This window comes from Mchenga conophoros, linkage group LG1 (genome assembly GCF_057382185.1).
Source record: "Mchenga conophoros isolate Kocher_MC1m ecotype Shallow Benthic linkage group LG1, M_conophoros_male_GT1.1, whole genome shotgun sequence".
Lineage (NCBI taxonomy): Eukaryota > Metazoa > Chordata > Actinopteri > Cichliformes > Cichlidae > Mchenga > Mchenga conophoros.
In genome coordinates, this window is record NC_140526.1 from 2,596,388 (window position 1) to 2,618,289 (window position 21,902).

General features: G+C 42.4%; 2 protein-coding genes across 3 annotated transcripts; one reads left to right on the forward strand and one right to left on the reverse strand.

Moving 5' to 3' along the window:
- The first annotated feature begins 17 nt into the window (after positions 1-17).
- On the forward strand, positions 18-21,154 carry LOC146582691 (uncharacterized). 2 transcript variants are annotated; one of them, XM_085276199.1, is made up of 4 exons: positions 18-143; positions 19,866-20,105; positions 20,185-20,314; positions 20,811-21,154. In XM_085276199.1, the coding sequence occupies exons 2-4, from the start codon at positions 20,042-20,044 to the stop codon at positions 20,977-20,979; spliced, it is 363 nt and encodes a 120-aa protein (XP_085132325.1). In that variant the 5' UTR covers positions 18-143; positions 19,866-20,041; the 3' UTR covers positions 20,980-21,154. The 2 variants fall into 2 exon arrangements, with proteins under 2 accessions (XP_085132325.1, XP_085132240.1); XM_085276114.1 differs by lacking the exon at positions 18-143 and having other exon boundaries at positions 19,504-20,105.
- Positions 2,751-17,984, reverse strand: LOC146582692 (uncharacterized). Its single transcript, XM_085279579.1, has 5 exons — positions 17,966-17,984; positions 16,721-16,929; positions 7,610-7,842; positions 5,710-5,920; positions 2,751-2,901 (listed from the first exon to the last, which is right to left on the reverse strand). The coding sequence occupies exons 1-5, from the start codon at positions 17,982-17,984 to the stop codon at positions 2,836-2,838; spliced, it is 738 nt and encodes a 245-aa protein (XP_085135705.1). The 3' UTR covers positions 2,751-2,835.
- Positions 21,155-21,902: the final 748 nt, after the last annotated feature.

Consider the following 21,902-nt stretch of genomic DNA (forward strand, 5'->3'; position numbering starts at 1 on the left):
CCGTGCCACCGGGTAATGGAGGAAATGAGTGTGCCGACTAGAGAAACATCAACCGAGAGCGTGACCGAAGAGAAAACAGATGATGGTTCCAACGCCGGAGAGACTGTCCAACGGAAGAGCCACAGAAGCTCCGCAGTGTGAAGGTATTTCTGCTATTTCAAGTCTGACAAAAACAGAGCAGCGCGCACTGTAAATTGTGCCGAAAGCAAGTCTGGAAATACAATAAAGCGGTGCAGCTCAGTCTCTGACTGGAAGCGCTGATTCGTCATTCGGCTTTTGTCAGACTAACGTAACTGTTACAGCTGTTTGAAAAGCTAAGCTATACAACAAGGAGAGATTGAGAATTTCCTTTTAGTTCTCAGTTTATTTGATATTGACAAAAGTTAGTCAGTTTTGTCTGTTCTTCTGTAAAACAAACTAAGATTTATTTTTAGAATTAATATTTTGTTTCTAAGTGGAATTGACAATTTAGTCTGTTTCGTTTGTTCTATTTTGAAACTTAAACGCTTTAGCGGCTGCCTTTTGTGTAGTTTGCAATATTTGCCTTTATTTATCTGAAAAAGTCTCATGTTCCTTAAGTACATCTACCCTGTTGAACTTATTATGGGAAATAAATATTTAAATAAAAACAAGCTGCTGATTATTTCACATTTTACTTGTGAGCAACGGCACATTTAAATCTTACAAATATAGTTATTTGGCTGATATCGTGATAGATATCGTTATCGCCTGAAATGAAAAAAACATATCGTGATATGAAAAAATCTCATATCGCCCAGCTCTAGTTTGACTGTTTGATTGTGTTTGATTGTGTCTGACTGTGTTTTTGTGAGAACACGGTGTACGTGTATGTTTTGATCTGCGGCAGAACTTTATGTGTGGTCGACTGTGATCACACAGAAACGTTTTCAGTTTAAACCTTTGAAAGTTTATTTTTCTCTGATGTCTTGAGCTAAACCAAGTAGTGCGACTGAACTCGTGTCATTGTATTTAAAAGGCTTGATAATTAATGCTTCACCTTAACTTAAAGTATTTTTAAAAGTGCTTTTTTTAAAATAAAACTTTAAAATACTTTTAAAGTACTAAAGAAGGGAATTAGATTTGACATCACTCCATAGTCTCGACTCTTCGCTGCTTTCAGCTTATTTAAGCCATTGTGCAGAAGTCTGGGGCAGTAACTATAAACTACAGTGTCCATCATTTTCAGTGTTATTCATACTAACTCATTGTTCTTAAAATGCTGAGGTTTGCAGATCTAATTGAAACAAAAGTATAACAGAAAGAGTCAGAGCATGTGTTTTTGTTGTGGAGCACTGCACAGACATGAAGCACTTCAAAAAAGAGGCATAAAGATCATAATGAGATCATAAAAATGGTGAATATTAGCGAACGTCTCGGTTTAGTTAGCGACCACTTTGTCCGTATTCACATTGTACAGCAAACGTTCCAACACTGGAGTATTTATTCAGCTTCGATGTGTGCAGGCTGCAAAAACAGGATGATAATAATTTGTATTTTACGTAGAGGCTTATTAGAAAAATGTTCTTATTGAGGTTCATATCAGTAAGGAAGCTGGATAAATGTCAACTGATAATTTTTGGAGAAGAGGTGGAATCAGATCAGCGTGCACGTCCTCCCACTCCTTCTCGAGGGCAAGCCAATCAGAACAGCTGGAGTGAATTTGATTTATTTTTCTCAATGAGCTTTCTTTGTATTGTTTACATGGTCAAAATAAATTAAAGAGAACAAACCAAAAAACTAAAAAATAAAAGTCATCATGCTCAGTGAAATGATCATAGAGGGACCAATGAAATATGATTTTACTGTTACAGTGAAGCTTGGAGAAAATCCACTTGGAAAATCATTGATTGTCCTTCTGTATAATAACAACGTTGTTATTGCCCAAAATCCAAACAATGAAGAACTGAAGCAGCAGATGAATGAGCTGGAAATGTAAGTGTCCTGTGTGGGTGCAATAATAAGTCAAATTAAACATATTCTGCCTCGCTGAGATCATTTGTCCTCACTTGTCCACATAATTTTGTCCAGTTGGTGGCGATGTCTGCTTATCTTAGTCTGCCGGGCAGTAACACAAGTTCCCAACAATCCCTGAATGAGGCGCAGCTCTGCAGTAAAAATACTTTAATCCCAAAATACTCCTTGTACTGGAGTATTTTGGGATTTGGACTGGAGACGTATTTTCCCAGTCATCCTGTGCCTCCTCTCTGAACTCTGAGCAACATTTGTCCTTCTGTAACTTCCACCACTTAATCCTTGCCTCTGCCTTCGCTTGCTTCTTCCTTAAAGCCATCCTACAGACTACCATCTGACACCGCCTTGCACCTTCTACACCCATTTCCATGTTTCACAGAAGATGCTGCACATCAGGATTTCTCTCCTTAATGCCATAACCACCCAACACCTCTGCACCACCTTTGTTCCCTACATGTCCACTGCAGTCGTTACATTTAGTCTGTGCTCTTCCACATTCCTTACATTTATCCCTGTCATGACGGAAGGACGGGAAGCATGAAGATGACAGATCATACCATCTTGGATTTCCGAACCAGTTCAGAAGATAGATTCCCCGGCGTCTTAACGCAAAGAATCCAAAACTGGTCATGCTGAAACTATGCAAAACAGCGCCCCCATGTGACAGATTAAGGAAACTGCTGTATGTAGACACTTGTGAGGACTTACAGAAAAGACACAAAAGGACAAATCATAGAAACAAATTCATTTATTGGCAGTAAAATAGTTACACAATGTTCTTTTAAGGAGATGTTGAACCGTTTTGAGGTGAAACGATCAGCCGCACAGGAGTCAGGGAGGATTTCACAAGTGTAAATGAAATAAACGCGGCTTCATGTCAGCGCACACCCGGTTCGCTTCTAAACTCTCCTGAAATTATAACGTAAAGATTACAGAAATAAAAACAAAGCTTTCACGGTACATTTATAACACAAATTACAGCAAAAAGTCAGGCCTTGTGCTTCTTTGCCAGGGCACTCTCGTAAAAGAAATTTTAATCTCAAGAGTTTTATTTTTCCTGGTTAAATAAATAAAAATACAATTTTAAAGTTCACAGGTGTCTTTATATCAGGGGTGTCAAACAGGAGGCTCGGGGCCCAGCAAAGACTAATTCGGCCGGTGGAACAAGTGAAGGAAGGCATACATTTTGCCCTTTTAACTGTATTTCCGTAAGTTTGCAGCTTTTCTTACTGATAAAGACGTCCACCATCCACATTCATACTATAACACAGAAATAAAATAACAGAAAATCAGTTTGAGGGCAGAAAATTTCTTTTTTCAATAATGAGACTACAGTAAAAGTTTTCTGTGAATTAACAAAAACTTGGTGTTTTATAAGTACAGTGTGAGGAATGAGCTCTCTGAACATTTAAGCCCAAAGAGTCAGGCTGGCAGGTTTCTTTCTTTCCTGCAGCTGCTTTTATTTATCACGTAGAAAAACTGAGCTGTACTGTGCAGACTGCCCTTCTTGGTCTCATATGAACACATGTCAGGGATTAAATATGTACTTAAGCTTCTTTACGCTGACAGAAAGGCCACTTTCACTGGTCCGGGCCTTTTAACACAGGGTGGGCTGTATGTGGCCACAATGCAAACTGAGTCTGACACCCCTGCTTTACACCTTTATCCAGCAGAAACTGACAGTTTGACAAAAACAGCTTTAAAAATCTCTTCAAAGGGATCAAATCTGCATCATTACCTCACATGAAAATACAAATAAATAAAAACATGAACAATATCTCAAAGAAATATAGTGAAACTAAAACATTTCTTCACATTCATTCTCCTCTCTTCATTACTTTTTAGTCTCTTTAAAGCTAATTCATGTGCAGCTTCTTCATATTGTGCATGTGCCCAATACTGTCCTGTTTTGCATAGTTTAACATTTGATTCCTTCACAGCTTGAGGGGGTCGGACCGCTCTCACATCGCTCTGCTAAATGTGGAGCCATGAAGCTGTTTGCTAAGCTGAGCAGAAAAAGGTGCGTCTCTGTAAAGGCTCACAGCGTTTCTGCCAGGATCCAAACCAAGTCAGCTTTAGAGGATTTTCAGCCACTTGTTCCGAGCTCGAGCATCCTGACTTTTACTCTGCTGCAGGTCAGAGACCTCACCAGCTTTTTACTGCTCTGCATCCATCTGACAACAACATTAGTCACATTAAAAACATATTTATTTGAAGTCCCGACAGTAATTATGGACTCTTCCTTAGTAAACTCAGTGCATTTACATGATGCTGTTACTGACCGTGAAACAGTCGATCAGCTGACTGTCTCTCTGCTTCTTCTTTGGTAAATGAAACATACTAAAATCTTTCCTTGGACTCATCGTTGCATTAAAACTCGAGGCTTCGTGCTCAGCTAAGCAAACGTCTCCTGGCCTCAAATTTGCCCAAATGTTGAACTATTCATCTTCTGTTCACGCTTCCAGCCGCTCTGGCATAAAGTGAAGCTACAGCGGCACTCTGCTTTAGTGGCATTTCACATTAATCTGCATGTGCAAACTACTCAAAAAATACAATAAAATACAACAAAATAAATACTAAAGTGTGAAAGCACATCCTCGTGTCTTTGGTGAAGTCTCTGTGCTTCAGAGGTTAAACCTGCAGGTCTCACAGTTTTAACCGTGTGAGGAAAAAGAGACTTTTTAATTTTAAAAAAACATGGGAAGAAATCTCACTTTCTTTGGAGTTTCTGGTCTGTTGGTTGGACGTTTACTGAAAGGTGGAAACAAGCTGCTTTCAGACGAGTTATTCCAAGAAATAATCAAAAAACCTGACTGACTGCAGTCCTGCCTGATTTAAGTCACTCATTAAACTCTACAGAGCAGACTGACGCTCGGACGGATGATGGATCCGTCTTCATCACAACTCAGTTTTACCCTCCTAAGACCCAAACTCTGTCATGGTATGCATTTTTAATTTCTCTTTGCTATTTGGGCTGATTGGGACCTGATGGATGTAAAAACAAAGAATTACCTGTTTTGTTTTTTTTACCTGATTTTTGTCTCTGAGAAAAATTAGATCCACATATGAGGACATTCATTTTAAATTTCGATAGAACAGTGGCAGTATAATGTCCTTGTTAGTGGATATCAGGCCCTTGTAGAGCAAAATTGAGTATTTTGGTCAAGACGACCCAAAATGCGATGTCCACATATGTGGACGCCAGGTCCTAGGAGGTTAAACAAAAAGAAATCACCACCAGTTTTCACTTGCAAGTAACGTCTGAATGACGAAGGAAAGTTACAGGTAGTTGGAGATAAAGTGCTATATTAAATAAGCTTGATATGTATTTGCACAAAGCAGCGCAGCAGCTTTAATAGTTTTCTGTCACACAGCAAAGGTCTGAGGCTCTTTGAGGACGTGAAGCCTCTGAGTCTGTCTGCGCTTTAGTGTTGGTGCTGTTTATGATTAAGACTCCAGAATGACCGATCACGGTTAGTTTCTCTCAACTATCCAGACCAAAACGGGCCTGGATAGTTGCTGAGATATTGTGGTGTGGACTGGCAGCTTCAGGACAGAAAATCTTCTACTACTACTTACAGAAAACATTTTCACGTGCAGGCAGAAAGCTGTGATAAATATTCTTATAGTGTAAGTGAAGGTGCTGCACAGCTATAAATGGCCTTCAGTGTGAGTAAAGCTTAGTTTCTCAGATCACTTAGTAATTTTGGGCCTTACACAAGTGCAGCCCACCGGGACTTCGATACGCGTCTTCTGGACTCGATATGTGTCTGCGTCCTTACACTTGGTCTTCATCAGGACCACCATCGGAGCCCGAACCTCCACAGAGTTGTAGTCGTTCACCTCGCGCCCGTCGATGATGCATCCCTTACAAAGGCACTCGGCAAAGATGATGTCACGTGGATACCTGCTGTCGTTTCGGTCTATGCTGGAGACACAGACAGACAGAAAAGACCTCAACACGTGCAGGAGACAGTGAACACACAGCAGATTCAGTCAGGACAATACGCGGCTTCTCAAATCAAAGCTCGTTTAATATTAAAGCTGGTAGCTTTCATCTGCTCGCTGGTTCCAGGTTGAACTTCCTGAACCAGCTCAGCAGCCGTCCATCCATTTCTACTCCGCAATAATCCAGCCTGCTCTCTGCACATCCAAACTTTGGATCAGCCACCACCAGAGATGGGCAGTAATGCGTTACTGTAATCTGATTACTTTTTTCAAGTAACTTGACCAACACTGGCCACCACACAGGACGAGAACAGAATACACCGGAAAGTCAGGACTGCACAGAAAGTCACTGCTGCTGCTGACGTGTCCTCCATTCAGGGCTTGTACAAATCTAGAATCAGGAAACAGGCAGGCAACACCACTGCAGACCATCACAGCATGGACCCAACCTGTTCCCACTCCTGCCCTCTAGTAGGCGCTACAGAGCACTGTACGCCAACAGACATCTGTGCAGCCTCCTCCACAGGCCGTCACTCTGATGAAATCTTACTTACTGTCAAAAACATCCACCATACCTGCTGCTGAACCAAAGCATGATGTATATACTCTCAAATGCATCTACATCTCAGCTACAGTCACATTTTCTGGTAACACTGCACCCAGCAATGACATCTGTAGTTAACCTTAAACACTGATTAGAATTAGTTTTTTTTAGTCTGCAGCTGACACCTGCAACACACCTGTGTGCTACATGAACACAGACCTGTTTTGTCACATTCTAGTTCACTGAACTCTTACTTCACTAAGCTGCCATCTCATTTTGTTATTTATTTTTTTACCGTTTCTTGATAACATATACATTTTCCAAATCCTCCATATATAAATATATGCAGTAAATTATTTTTTTTTATGCTAGTAAAACAGGGCTGTGAGGAGCCTACTTCATGTACATTTGGCTGCAAGTATTTGTTTACAGCACTTGAGTTAATGATAGTGGTGTATGAATCAGGAATTAGTATTAATCTAAAATAACACTTTTAACTCACTGGTGTGCTACATGCAGGTTTATTGCGGACAAAAGTTAAATACTTTTTACTGTACTTTGAATGAATGACTTAATGTGAGCAACAAAACGGTAAAAATTCTGCTTTTAACATAATTATTTACTTTAACTATGTACTTCATTAACCACAGAGCAGCACATGCCATCTAATGAGATAACGTTCATTTATCCACAAAGCTGAGTGACTCCTTTGGTTTTGTTAAATACAGGGGAAAAAAGATGTGAGCTACATATACATATAACCTTACATATGCACACAGAGAGGCAGATATACAGGCATCTGCCAGCTTATTACTAGTATTATTAACACAACATCGTTTCAAATGTACTCAAATAATTTTACAAATATGATCTACACAAATGATTTCTCATTTCCACCATCATCTAAACTGGCTTCAATAAGTAGAATGGTAAAAAAAAAATCATTAAAATAACATTTTAAACAACTTTTAATGATTTTAAATAAATTACATTTAAAATCAAGTAAAAGTGTGTCGAACCTGCTCCCCAAAGCGCGCTTTAAATGCTGACGATGAGGCAAAGAACAGGTTTGTTTGTTTGTTTGTTGTCTGAGCATTTTTGTCCCTCTGCGGGTTCCATACTTACTAGTAACGCCACGGAGACAGCGCGCGGCCGTTGAGCTCGTGCATTTGCTGGGCAGCCTGTTCGCAGGTGTGTTCGCAGGTAGTCAGATTCTGGTCCTCGCGGGCGTCGCGCTGAAGGCCGAACTTCTTCAGGTTCACGTCAAACTTTCGCTCGCGGGCCTCCACCTTCTCGGCGCTGAGACACGTGGAGTTGGAGGCGGCGGCGCAGAGCTCGTGGAGGATCAGCAGAGAGATCTGCTAAGTGGAAGAAACACGCGTGAGAGTCAGAGAGAGCTGTCCGCGAGCCCGGGGCGCTAATGTGATGTGATTTACCAACTGCAGGAAGCTCGCGACCATCTTGACTTCGGACGGCTGAGACTGGCGGACGCTCCATTGAAGCTGCTTTAAATACACAAGCGGAGCTCCTACGGTTGCCTGGTTGCCATGGGGATCTCCTCAAAATCAACATTTCCGCATGAGAAACAGTTCGCTGCGGCCCCGCCCCTCTGCTGGCTGTGCGCTGTGTTTGTGACCGGTCAAAAAACGTCCTAACCAATGTTTCTGCGCTGACGCGGCGCATGCGCATAACACCGAACCCAAATTAACTTTTTCTCTCTGGAATACTTCTTAAGGTTATGGGTAGGGTTAGTCACAAGTCACCGTCAAATTATAATACGAGTAGGACGATTTGTCAGAGTAGGATGGTTTCTCAGAACACCGCGAGCAGACAGCCTCGTACCTCTAATAAACTCCGCCGTGAGCTCTTTTTAAACATTTCACACGTTTCATTGTTGGTTTGTTTTTTTAAAGGTAGAGACAGATGTTTATGTTTTACAGAAAAAGGTTTATCGTCTGAAACGTGAATATTGTCAGGTTTTCTGCAACTGCTGCTGTTCTGATCCTCAACAGTACATCTCAGGGTTTACACATCAGAGTCACAAAAGCTTCTGTCGGCTTCTTTTTCTGAGAGAAGAAGAACTCAAATGAAAAGTTTTCAAAATGTCAACACAGCGCCATGAAACACTGTATTGTATGTATTTAAAAATAAAACGAGGTCATTCCTGACTCTTCACATGGAAAAAAATCCTCTTGGGGTCACCCTGCTCCTGTGAAGTCACTCATCGCTCATATTTTTCTGTAGAAAAATGTGGGAACTTTGTCACGTGGACTGTCAGCATCAGGAACAGCAGGCTACAGAAAAGTGGGAGCGATGAGTTACTTTACAGCAGCGGGGTGACTCATGATGTGTGTTCTCACAATGTGAGTATTTGCATGAATCAGATTGTGATCTTATCTTAATTCACAGTTTTTAGCCGGTGAGCTCTCTATGGTCTCAGCTCTATTTTTTGTGCATGATGACATGATATGACATCAGTTCTCAGGCACTGAGTTTCATCCCTGTAAATCTTCCCACCCCGACCCATCCTCCTGCTGAACCACCAGCAGGAATATGGAGCCCTCGCAGCTCCCTCATACTTTAATAACAGCACTTGTGTGTGGCGCACCCTGTGGTTACCCTATCACTCCACAGATGTGTCCTGGTGATGCAATGACACACTCGAGCTGACTCAAGCGTCAGACTACATTCACTTCCTGCTGCTGGAGTGAGGTTCTGAGGTCAGCAGAAGTCGAAGGAGGAAATAAACACAAAACATTTAGTGTTTGTTTTTAAATACATTTTAAATATTTATTTTGGAGGGTTGATGAATTTGAAGAGCAGGATGAGGAAAACTGACTGAAGCAACAAAGGCGAGCCTTTATTTCATCTGATGAAACCTCCATAAAGGTCAGCAGAGTGAACGCCATCCAAAGCTGGTTAGGAGCATGCAGAGACGATTAAAAATGCAGAGACATTAAGCTGACAAGTTAAAACAGGAAGTGAGAGGCAGTAACTAAGCAGGAAAATACAGACACATGAATTACTTTCACTCGGGGAGTTTGTGAGGAAAGGCATAAACTCTTAATACAAAGGAACTAACCTAAAAATGAAGGACTCAGCCGCTGTAGTAATTTTGATATGACAAATGTAGGAAGTATGATCACGCACAGGAAGCGGGGCTACGTACCGGTTCCTCCTGCTGCCCCTCCCCTTGGCCCAGTGAGGAAAACCCTAAGATCGTGACAGCTCAGAATAACTCACGAGAATGTGCTGCGTTCAGGCTGAGAGAAGCCGGGCTGATAACCTGCAGGGCCCCTGCCTCATCACGTAGGTCATATAGCCTTCATATACTTCCTGCAAGTGCTTAGCCAAGTGAAACATGTGCTGCTAAAATACAGAGCTGTTTTTAACTTCTTACCTTTTAAAAATGCATCTCAAACGCAAACTGTAGGCACGTATCATAGGCCACATTCTTCGGAGGCCGCATTTGTAGACCGCCTTTTGCTAACTTTGTTTGTATTTTGTCTTTTTAATCTGTTATATCTTGTAAAGCACTTTGTGATCTCTATCTAGAAATGTGCTATATAAATAAAATTTTACTTACTTACCGATTACATCACAGCCAGGTGAGGAAGGCTGTCCTGATTCGAAGGCTGCTCCAAATGCAGCCGACAAATGCGCCCTTCTTTTCCCCGGATTTGAAGGATGGCTCGGGTGTATCCTTCATGGCCCAACCTATCCCAGAATTCATAGCGCTGCCCAGCCGATTCCTGTTTCCAACAATGGCGGCAGCTACTTAGTTATAATTTTACTTAAACTATAATTTTGCTCTTATTACTCTTTCTGTGTTACACAAGAATGTAGCTGTAGAAACTTCAAATATCTGCTCGGTTTATCAAGACATCGCATATTTGCAAAAGTGCTCCAACGTTTTCGGAGACGTCTGTTACCCACCAGCTCGATAGCTGACCGGGGCGAACAGCTGACCGGGGCGAGAACAGCGAACTCCCCCGACATCATTTTCAAACCCCCCGCAGTCTTTCACTACTCAGGTTAAACATGATATATAAGTCACTTAGATAACTTGGATAACTTCGAAGGACCCGGCCCACATAGACCGCGAAGGCCAGGTCCTCAGGAGGATGCGGCCTATGAATTGGGACATAGCTTGTGCCTCTGCGGCGCAGCTAGCATGGGGATAACTTTCATACCTACTGTGAGGCTCCACGATCCACCGCTGCAGTACAACGTAGTCCATTAGAGTGAACTGAGATGATGCGACGCTTCCATTCAGCAGCTCTGAACTCCCGCTGTTACTCGGTAACCATGGATACCACAGAGCGGCCTAAACGTGTGCAGCTCGAGTGTGCTGTTTGTCCAGGACTCTCTGAAAATCTCTAATTAAGACTTTGTTCACTCACATGCAGAACATTACACACACCAAGTCGTTGTGCAATGCATGAATTTTGAGTGTCGCCTCAGATCACACACAGCAAACAAAGACTGCAGGGTTTGGCTGTGCTGGGTGCGCTCACTGCCCCTCACCCCTGAAACTGTAAGTACATGGTAGACTGTAGACAACCTGATGGACACGTGTGACTGACAGTTTGTTGGCTATCCTGGTTTACTGGCCTTTTAAATTAATGCAGCTTGTGGAGTGAGCTAACTGGAGTTAGCTGGTAACTTAGCACGCCAGCCTGTCATCCAAATGTGGTCACTTCTGGCTTTGAAAGTCTAAGGTGGCAGCAGCCACACTGCTAATGTTCATGTGTCTGACTGCAGAGTCCAAAATCAGTTGTTGACTAAAGATGGTGCCTAATTCCATCCTTTACATACATGCTGTGTCCAAATTCAGCATGAGGACCCGGCCTTCGCGGTCTACGTAGGCCGGGTCCTTCGAAGATAGAGAAAGCCGTAAGTGTGAGGCTGTGAAATGGGACGGTCTGGCCTTCAGCGTCACCGCTGTCTCTGTAGAGTTTAATAAACTCGACCATCTCACACTTCTGTTTAATCAGTTTTTTGTTTGACGTTTATGAAAACTAGAACTTTAATCTCAGCCAAACCGATTTACTCAGGAACAAATAAAGCACTGAAAAAAGCCAAACAATAACATGTTTAAGTTATCTAAGTGACTTATGTATCATGTTTAACCTGAGTAGCAAAAGACCGCGAGGGTCTGAAAACAATGTGCCGGGAGTTCGCTGTTCTCGTCGGCTCTAGTGAGCCTTGACCTCATGGTCCGCTCCAAGCTGGTGGGTAACAGACGTCTCAAATATGCGATGTCTTGATAAACCGAGCTGATATTTGAAGTTTACACAGCTACATTCTCGCCTGAAATTATCTTAAAACTTTATTTTGTGACCCAGAAAGAGAAATAAGAGTAATATTAAAATTAAATAGCTGCCGCCAATGTTGGAAGCTGGAATTGGCTGGGCCGCGCTATGAATTATGGGATATGGTGGGCTACGAAGGATACACCCGAGCCATCCTTCAAATCTGGGGAAAAGGAGGACACATTTGTTGGAGTCTTCGAATTTGGACAGCCTTCGTCCCATCGCTGTGACGTAGTCGGTCTACAAATGCAGCCTCTGAAGGATGCAGCCTATGAATTGGGACACGGCTACAGTCTGTGGCAATTGTCCACAGGCTCAGCACCAACGTTTCAGTCAGTTTTTTCTCTAATGTTTAGGTCTGTGTGACGTCAGCTCTGTCACACCAGGATAAGAGCGAGTTATTCACTTCCCACCTGTGTTTTTAACGGTGCATTTGCTTCTGGAAGCTTTTCTGAAGCCCTCAGTGCAGAGAGAGGGAAGCTTGTTTGGTACCTGTGGGGTAAAATTCAGGGCAAACAAAGCTCGCAATCTTTCAGCTTAAAATGTCTTTAAGATCCTTCTGGGATTCTTTATTAAGGTAAACGTTCAGGGTACGGGCCTTCAGCTGAATGATTCAAAGTGAAACTGTAACAGTGCTTTTACAAGTTACTGATTAAATCCAGCCTCTGTTATCACAATAAGTCTTATGCTAGAGTTTCCTTGTTTACTCTATGTGGAGTTTATGCTCTTTGTGTCTTTGACGGTGCTTTTTGGCACAGAAACCAGTGAGGTGATGCAATGCCGCTGCAGTCTCCTCCCTCTCGCTATAAAGCCTTGCTGCCTGTATTTAGAAGCAGAGCTCGCCTGCCAGATCAGCCCGTGAGACGTCCTAACTTTACGTTTAAAATGAACTTGAAACGAGTTTGTTTGTGCCGTCGTCTTAAGATTCTAAAAGTCTTAAATCTTAAAAAACACAGGCAGTAGCTAATAGTTCACCTCAGCCTGCTGCTAAAGCTTGATGCCTTCACACAAAACCAGTCTAACAATTAACAATTACGCTGAATTAAAAAACAAACAATTTCAGCAGCTTCCTCCACTGATTCTATAAATAACTTGTGTGTCAAACCTGTTCATTGCATCACTGTCCCACAGAGGAAAGAGGATATGTGTCTGATTAGAATTAAAAGGCCGATTCTTCCTGCTTCTTTGAACCCTTTCACTCCCATTGACCGACTTCCTCTCTGCGAGTGACAAGGAAACCAGGGCATGCAATACGGGTTTTCCACACTCACATCATCGTTCGGGCACCTGCAATGATTCAGGATGACGGATTCTCACTGTCATTGTTTTGGGTTTTGAATCTAATCCTCAGATTTTTTTAAATATTCCTTTCAGTTGTTTTCGCAGCTAACATGTCAGAAATGTTGTAATCTCACACTCAGCAGTCCTGCACGTGTACGGCGTTTACACACAGAGACCAACATGAAGCCTTCTGTCTGTCGGTGGGACGTCAGTGCCTCGGAAACCTGACGAGTTTTTATTATAGTGTCATTTTAGTCGGTGTATTTGGCAGCAAGTCTGCAGCTCCTTTGGACTTTTTCATATGTTATCTGTGGCGACCTCGTAAATCCTGATCTGTCTCATGAAAATCATCCTTTGTACATGAAACTCATAGAAAATGCACAAAAAATGAAGAATGCATTTTTTTGTTACCGTGCACACATATATGGAACATAAGTATAACCTTTAAACATTTACAGTGGGGCAAAAAAGTATTTAGTCAGCCACCGATTGTGCAAGTTCCCCCACCTAAAATGATGACAGAGGTCAGTAATTTGCACCAGAGGTACACTTCAACTGTGAGAGACAGAATGTGAAAAAAAAATCCATGAATCCACATGGTAGGATTTGTAAAGAATTTATTGGTAAATCAGGGTGGAAAATAAGTATTTGGTCAATAACAAAAATACAACTCAATACTTTGTAACATAACCTTTGTTGGCAATAACAGAGGTCAAACGTTTACTATAGGTCTTTACCAGGTTTGCACACACAGTAGCTGGTATTTTGGCCCATTCCTCCATGCAGATCTTCTCGAGAGCAGTGATGTTTTGGGGCTGTCGCCGAGCAACACGGACTTTCAACTCCCGCCACAGATTTTCTATGGGGTTGAGGTCTGGAGACTGGCTAGGCCACTCCAGGACTTTCAAATGCTTCTTACGGAGCCACTCCTTTGTTGCCCGGGCGGTGTGTTTTGGATCATTGTCATGTTGGAAGACCCAGCCTCGTTTCATCTTCAAAGTTCTCACTGATGGAAGGAGGTTTTGGCTCAAAATCTCACGATACATGGCCCCATTCATTCTGTCCTTAACACGGATCAGTCGTCCTGTCCCCTTGGCAGAAAAACAGCCCCATAGCATGATGTTTCCACCCCCATGCTTCACAGTAGGTATGGTGTTCTTGGGATGCAACTCAGTATTCTTCTTCCTCCAAACACGACGAGTTGAGTTTATACCAAAAAGTTCTACTTTGGTTTCATCTGACCACATGACATTCTCCCAATCCTCTGCTGTATCATCCATGTGCTCTCTGGCAAACTTCAGACGGGCCTGGACATGCACTGGCTTCAGCAGCGGAACACGTCTGGCACTGCGGGATTTGATTCCCTGCCGTTGTAGTGTGTTACTGATGGTGACCTTTGTTACTTTGGTCCCAGCTCTCTGCAGGTCATTCACCAGGTCCCCCCGTGTGGTTCTGGGATCTTTGCTCACCGTTCTCATGATCATTTTGACCCCACGGGATGAGATCTTGCGTGGAGCCCCAGATGGAGGGAGATTATCAGTGGTCTTGTATGTCTTCCATTTTCTGATGATTGCTCCCACAGTTGATTTTTTTCACACCAAGCTGCTTGCCTATTGTAGATTCACTCTTCCCAGTCTGGTGCAGGTCTACAATACTTTTCCTGGTGTCCTTCCAAAGCTCTTTGGTCTTGGCCATGGCGGAGTTTGGAGTCTGACTGTTTGAGGCTGTGGACAGGTGTCTTTTATACAGATGATGAGTTCAAACAGGTGCCATTCATACAGGTAACGAGTGGGGGACAGAAAAGCTTCTTACAGAAGACGTTACAGGTCTGTGAGAGCCAGAGATTTTCCTTGTTTGAGGTGACCAAATACTTATTTTCCACCCTGATTTACGAATAAATTCTTTACAAATCCTACCATGTGGATTCATGGATTTTTTTTTCACATTCTGTCTCTCACAGTTGAAGTGTACCTCTGGTGCAAAGTACTGACCTCTGTCATCATTTTAAGTGGGGGAACTTGCACAATCGGTGGCTGACTAAATACTTTTTTGCCCCACTGTACGTATGCCCCAATGGATACTCGTGAATATCTGAGGCAGGAATTTACTCTTATAAAGCACCTAACCTCCCAGGTGTACTGCTTACCTGGTGTCAGTGGAAAAGGAAGAGGAACAGGCAAAATTTACCGAAATAATGTAACAGTGATGGAAGCTTTAGATGTGTGTAAAAGGCTGTTTAGTGTCAGGAATTTTAGGTTTGTCTATAATTCAGCGTTTCAGACAAACAGAGTCTAACTGCTATGATTTATGAAAAGCACAAACTGTGGATGAAACCAAGAAGAGCTGTTTGGGATTCTTTGCATATTTACATACTTTAAATATATAATGATATTGAGGCATTTCTGCAGATTTTCCCTCATGTGCATGCAGCATACTGCATGCACACTATGACGCAGTGATGCAAACATGAACAGCCTTCTGTTGTTTCGGTCGGGCTGATGTACGTACAGGAATGTGACGTGGGACTTTCTGCAAAATATCCAGCCAAGGCGGCAGAGTTTCAGGGGCATTCCAGTCGACACCTGCGACACCATCTTCCTGTACTACAGCATCAAAGGGTGAAGTTTGTGAAGAGCGCTGGGAGGTGACATTAAAGTGTCCAAGAAATTAAGAATGACGGGTGAATAATCGAGTAATGCAGACATTTTGTTCATTTTCAGTAATTTACAGAATTAGTGAAATGTAACTGTGCACTGACATAAATCCACTGGAAAATAACTGAATCTGAGGTCACAGATAAAGGAAGCAGCAGGCTCAGTTTCTTATTGACATCCAAATAACACAGGTCTGCAAACAGAACATTGTATATGATTTTTTTTTTGACTGTTTCTTATAGATTTTTACTCACTGGGAAAAATCCTCTAAAAGTTCCACCTCATCAGGTTTTCTTGCAACACTCATGTTTTTACTGTAATTAACCTTTTTCAACTGAAATCTGGTATCCTATAATTGAATCAAAAAACCATATCCAATAAGGATTCCTTACATTAATTTAATGTTTCTAAGAGCGAGACATACAACTAGAAAATGTGAGGAATTGAGGGGGGTCAGTAGGAGGGGGGAGGGTACGGTGGGTTTGGCGGTGTGAGGAGCTCAGATGGTCGTGTCCCAAAAGGTTTATTTTGTTCAAAGCTAAAGAAAAAGTGTGCACAGTTAAATTATTGATACTTTTCATTGCTGTTGTGCTTTTTTTTAATGTAAACTACTCGTGTTTTGCAAAAAACTGAACGTGATGGAGGGAAATGAAATCATTTTTGGGTTCAGCACCCTAAAAAACATACAATTTACCCGAAATATCCCATGCAGCTGAAAATATTTTGTTTTGTTTTGTTTTTTGGAGACCTGTGTAATCTGAGTCTTTGCAGCAGGGGACTCGCCCCCTGCTGGGCATTAGAGAGAATACAGGTTTGAAGACAAGAAGGAAGTTTTTGCATTAGGCCGTCAGGAGTCTGCCTAACCAGGTTATTATAGTTAATTCAAACTACACTAAAAGAACAAATTTAAATAAAATCAAAATAACTGACAATCTAAACTTGTCAATTTAAATAAAATGGAAATATGAATAAAACTCCCCACTCACCCCTGCGGGCGGTCTATCCTTCAAGCTCGGGTCCTGCACAGTATCTGAGCTGCTCCTGTTCCTAGGACTGCGCTCTTCTGCACAGAGGTCTCCGATGTTGTTTCTGGGATCTGCTGGAGCCACTTGCCCAGTTTGGGGGTCCCTACCACTGGGAGCACCGTTACCTTCACCCTCCACATCTTCTCGAGCTCTTCTCTGAGCCCTTGGTCCTTCTCAAGCTTCTCGTGTTCCTTCTTCCTGATGTTGCTGTCATTCAGTATCACTGCATCGATCACTACAGCCGTCTTCCTCTGCTTGTCTTACGCCACTATGTCCGGTTGGTTAGCCATTTGTCCGCCTGTATCTGTCCCACAGGATCTTTGCTTGGTCATTCTCAACCACCCTAGGGGGCGTGTCCCATTTTGACATGAAGTTTATTATCCTTAAAGTTCTTTCAAAAGACTCCAGCCAATCCAAAATGCAGTGATAGACCTCACAGTACCATATCACCCTATTAGAGCACTTCGCTCTTGCACTGCAGGCCTACTTGTTCTTCCTACAGTATTTAAAAATAGAATGGGAGGGAGAGCCTTCAGCTTCGTCCCCTCTTTAGGAGACAGACACTGTCTCTATTTTGAAGGCTGCAGTACTGCATGTCCTTAAGTTTTGTCTTCTCTCTGTCATAGGGTGTAAGCAGACAGCTTCCCTTCCCTAAGTCTGGTCCTGATGAAGCCTGTTGGAGAAAAGGTGGTGCAGTGTGCCTGCTGTTATGGAAGGGGGAATTATCTTTAGAGACTGAAACAGTTTTTATAGCTGTGTTACGTCCACACATGACATGTTTATTTCTGCTGTAAGTTTGGACATTTGAACACGAGAGTCTGGGGGACTGATTGGCTTCTGGGAAAGTGTTCGGTTTGTTTTTTCCACTTAGACGTTCTTTCAGTTTTACAGCTTCACATTTCTCTGAGTCAGTGAAGCTGAAATAGGCTGATAGCAGCAGGTTAATTTGGGATGTCATGCAGCCTGGTCTGCAGGAATTACACAGAGATGAAAAGTTTCTGTTTCCCGTTAAGGAAAAACGGGACTTGCCAGTTTTCCTAGCAAAGCTGCTGCTTATCTCTTTACAAAGATAAGAATGAAAATTGAATAAATGCAGGAAAATGAACCTGACTGCTTAAACACGCAGATCTGGGTAGTTTTCCTCATGGATCTGACGCACTGACGAGGCGTCTCACTCTATTCTGCTCTGAATTATTTACGTCCTACTTTCCTCGCAGATGCACATCCCTTTAGTCACCACTGGAAGGAAGGAGTTTCCTCTTGTTATGACTTATCATCACAAATGCAAACAGTGAATTCTGAGTGACTCAACACCTTGACGCAACCGGGACACAACTTTTAGGGCTTTGGCTTCAGCGAGCCTGGCTGCGGTCCAATCAAAGCAAGCAACAGTCCCGTGTTTTCAGAAAAAGCTTTCTGACGCACAATGTGAGATGGGCACATTGGAACATTCTTGGTAAATGCTTTCGTCCGTCTTGCGCCGGTCCAAGAATTTCACCTCTAGCAGCACAATACGAATGCCCCCGGCCGTCCCTCTTAATTTAGTGGGACCGGTCCTTTTGTTCTCTTCTGTTGAGTGAGTTGATTGCAGCACTGATAGGCTCAGACTAAAAGAAAGGAATCTGCTTGTTGCACCAAATGCTGGCCTGCAGGTCATGTGTTTGTTTCCCTCACTATGGAGAGACTGTATATCATATTTCAGCAGGTATATTCCAAACATTTCACATAATGTACTGTCCCTGATTTATTAAAAAGCACATTTGAACACGGGTGCAATATTAGCATGTGCATTTTTAAATATATAGAGTCGTGACCCAAAAAGGCACCAGAAACACAAAGACTATCAGACTGGTGTCAAACACCACTGAGGACAAAGTACGTTTTCTAGTTTTAAATAAGTTGATGTGTCACAGCAAACAGAGGTTTATTTAAGTAAATCAATTAATGTATGACACAATAAAAATACCAAAATAAAATGAGATCAAATAAAACATGAAGCACATTATTTTGAAAAGCCAAACACATATAAAATAATGAATAAGACAAATAAAATTCCCTCTGAAGTTAAATGAACACATTTAAGCTCATGATGAAAGTCAACAAGAGGAAATACGCTTGTTTTTCTTCCACTTCTCTCCTTTTGCCTCCTAAACGAGCTCACCACAACGAGGAAGTAGAAACACAAAATTGCACACAGTCACAATAAATGTGCGGGTTTTCTCAAAGTGTGAAAACAGATTCACAGAAACTTTTTTCTGGTGGAAGTGGACGAGGAAGTGAAAACCGCCACACAACTCACAACGTCACCCCACAGCGCTGCAGTCCGGCCTGCGAGTACCTGGACAGGTGTTTGTGTTTCAGACTCAACACGCTGAAAATGAAAGAGAATAACAGAGATCTGTAATCTGTGCTCCGACCTCACAGGTCAGAGGTCGTGCTGACTGGAGCACTGTGACTTTGTCCTGCTAATACTACCAGTATTACTGTTCATTACAACAGTATTACTACCATTACTACTGCACTACAACTTGTACCATATGTGCTTTATAAAGTTAAATTCATATCAAACATATTAAACATAGCTGCTATGATCTTTTCTACTCATTCCTCTGCATCTACCAGCAGTGTCGAGGCTCTGCGGTCAGAGGGTCCCAGAGGAAACCAAGTGACTGTTTTTAATGTTTCTAATGTTTCTAATGAAGCCGTGGAAGGACTTTATTTTTATTTATTTAAAATGAGAAATCCCAGCCGCTTGTGGCCCCGTCCCTCTCTGAGCCTGGTTCTGCCGGTATTTCTTCCTTTTAAAAGGGAGTTTTTCCTTCCTACTGTCACCAGAGTACTTACTCAAACAGGGTCGTGTCATTGTTGTTGTTTTCAAATCGGATGAGTTCTGCCAATACAGACCGATCAGTTTGTAATTTTCACATAAAGCTCTGCCGAGTTTATTTCTCTGATTTATTGACAACAAATCAGAGAAATAAAAAAAGAGAGAAATAGATCAAATGTGATATTCAAAGACAGATTTTAGTTAAAAGTAAAATGAGATTTCGTTGCATTTTTCTTTGGTGGTTTTAACATCATTTAAAAAAAAGAAATCCTCTGTAAGGGGTTTCTCTGAATCCTGTCAGAAAGGAGAAGAAGTGGAACCAAAGGGGAACCGTGACTTCTTAGAACACACTGAGCCATGAACGTGGACGTCGGATATAAAGGGAGCAGCGAGCAGCTCAGAGCACATCAGCCCTGCACATTCCAACAGAAGAACATCTGTCTGTGTCGGGAACCATGAAGACTCTGCTGGCTCTCACAGTCCTGACGCTCATCTGCTTCCTGAAGCACAGCTCTGCCAGTGAGTACCGCTGACCTCTGACATCTGAGCGCCGTGAGTCTGAGCTGCACTCGTATTAACTCTGTGTGTGTGTCCACAGTGCCAGTCGCTATGGAAATGGTGATAAACGGTGTCGAATGCTGCGAGGTCGTCACTAATAAAATCCACATACCACTGACAAAGGTGAAGCATGCGATGAAGACCAGCGGCTGCAGTCGTGATGCAATCATGTGAGTACATGAAAGTCAGGTTACAGGTGTTGCAGGTCTCTGTGCAGATGCAGAACTGTAGAGTGCGGCTAACCTGCATTAATATCTTTGATGTTTTAGTTCATTTAGGAGGCATCGAATTTGGAGGAGTTGCAATTAAAGAGGATTTTAGAACATTTTGACTTTGAGATTTTTATTTTGCCTCTAGTCTTCTGATTGAGACAGTTGTAGTATGTTATTGTGAAGTAGGCTTACACAAGTGCAGTTAGAACTGGGAGGCTCTTATTATGAAAAACCAGCGTGCACTCTCTTTTGGCTCCATGTTTGGGCTCCACCAGTCTGAAACTCAGTAAATTTGATCGTCTTCTGTGTGTTCATCATCGACTGGTAAAACTAAGTACTGAGAAAAATGAAACTGGCTGCTGTGTGACTTATTTTTCAGCTTCTTTCCATCAGTGGCCCTGTTTGCGATGTTGTGACGTGTGCATTGACACTACGTGTCGTGTGTTTCTTACAGCGTCACTACTCGGAAGAAGAAGTTCTGCCTTGATCCTGAATGGAAACATGCGCAGATGCATCTGGAAGAATTCAAGAAAAGATCAGCGCCCACCACTCTGGAACCTGAAACCACTAAAGAAATGAAGACAAACGTCTCGTCCACCACTCTGAAGCCCACAACCATCTGAGTCTGGAATCCCAGAAATGATCAAAGAAGCTATTTGTTGCTCTCATGTGTTTTGAACTGTTGCAGAACTTTGATCATTAATGATGATCACACAGAAATGTTTCTAGTTTAAAACCTTTAAACTTTTTCTTTTTGGATGTTTTTTATGAGAGAAACCAAGTACTGTGACTGAAAGTTTCAAATGTCTGTTCGTCATTGCTCCACCTTTCACAATAAAAGCTTTATTTTTGTACGCTTTAAAGCCCACTGAGTCCTTGTCTGAGCTTGTTGGTGTTACCGCGACTGCTTTATTTAGAGCAGCTGTGAGTCATGAAGACATGCACCCATGTTATAATAATGTTATGTTATGACAAACGCAGACATTACAGGAGGAAGTGAAACCAGAAGAATACACACAGAAACACAGTTTTACACAGATTGATCATGAATTAGTTTTAGGTAGTTAAATAAAAGTGTTTTATATCTTTCTGTTGTAGATTTTGTGTGTATTTCACATTTTTTGGAAACGATTACAAAATGTCTTAAATCAGACCTTCCCAAAGGGGGGGCCGCCCCCTAGGAGGGGCGCAGAGCCATGGCAGGGGGGCGCAGAGCCATGGCAGGGGGGGGCGCGGTATGAAAAGGAAAAAAACTAAACGCTTGGACACTGCGAGCACAGGCGCCCACAGACACGCAAAGCAGGAGATGAAGCATCGCTGAATATGTTTCCAAACCAGCTCCATTCTAAGCCAAAGACGAGAAAATATGGTGACGCAAATCTTCCCTTTGGCTTCACCTGCACAGGTACAGAGGTAGGTCTCCCTGCAGGGTTGGTTTCCCCTGTGTCGGGAGCAGCGCTGGGCTGTGTAAATCACGGACAAACAGGATCCCACAGCTGTTTATGTTTTTAAACCCATTTTGCACAGAGAGGCATTTTTTGAAAAA

Excerpts from the sequence above, each read along its gene's own strand:
- LOC146582692 (XM_085279579.1), bottom strand. Across the intron at positions 7,843-16,720 it reads AGGATAGACCGCCCGCAGGG|ATCTCTCTGCTGATCCTCCA; the intron begins GTGAGTGGGGAG and ends TCCACTTAGCAG. Across the intron at positions 2,902-5,709 it reads TCCCGGTGGGCTGCACTTGT|GAGAGTTTAGAAGCGAACCG; the intron begins GTAAGGCCCAAA and ends TTATAATTTCAG.
- LOC146582691 (XM_085276199.1), top strand. The coding sequence starts at position 20,042 with ATGAAGACTCTGCTGGCTCTCACAGTCCTGACGCTCATCTGCTTCCTG. Across the intron at positions 20,106-20,184 it reads CCTGAAGCACAGCTCTGCCA|TGCCAGTCGCTATGGAAATG; the intron begins GTGAGTACCGCT and ends GTGTGTCCACAG. Across the intron at positions 20,315-20,810 it reads TGCAGTCGTGATGCAATCAT|CGTCACTACTCGGAAGAAGA; the intron begins GTGAGTACATGA and ends TGTTTCTTACAG.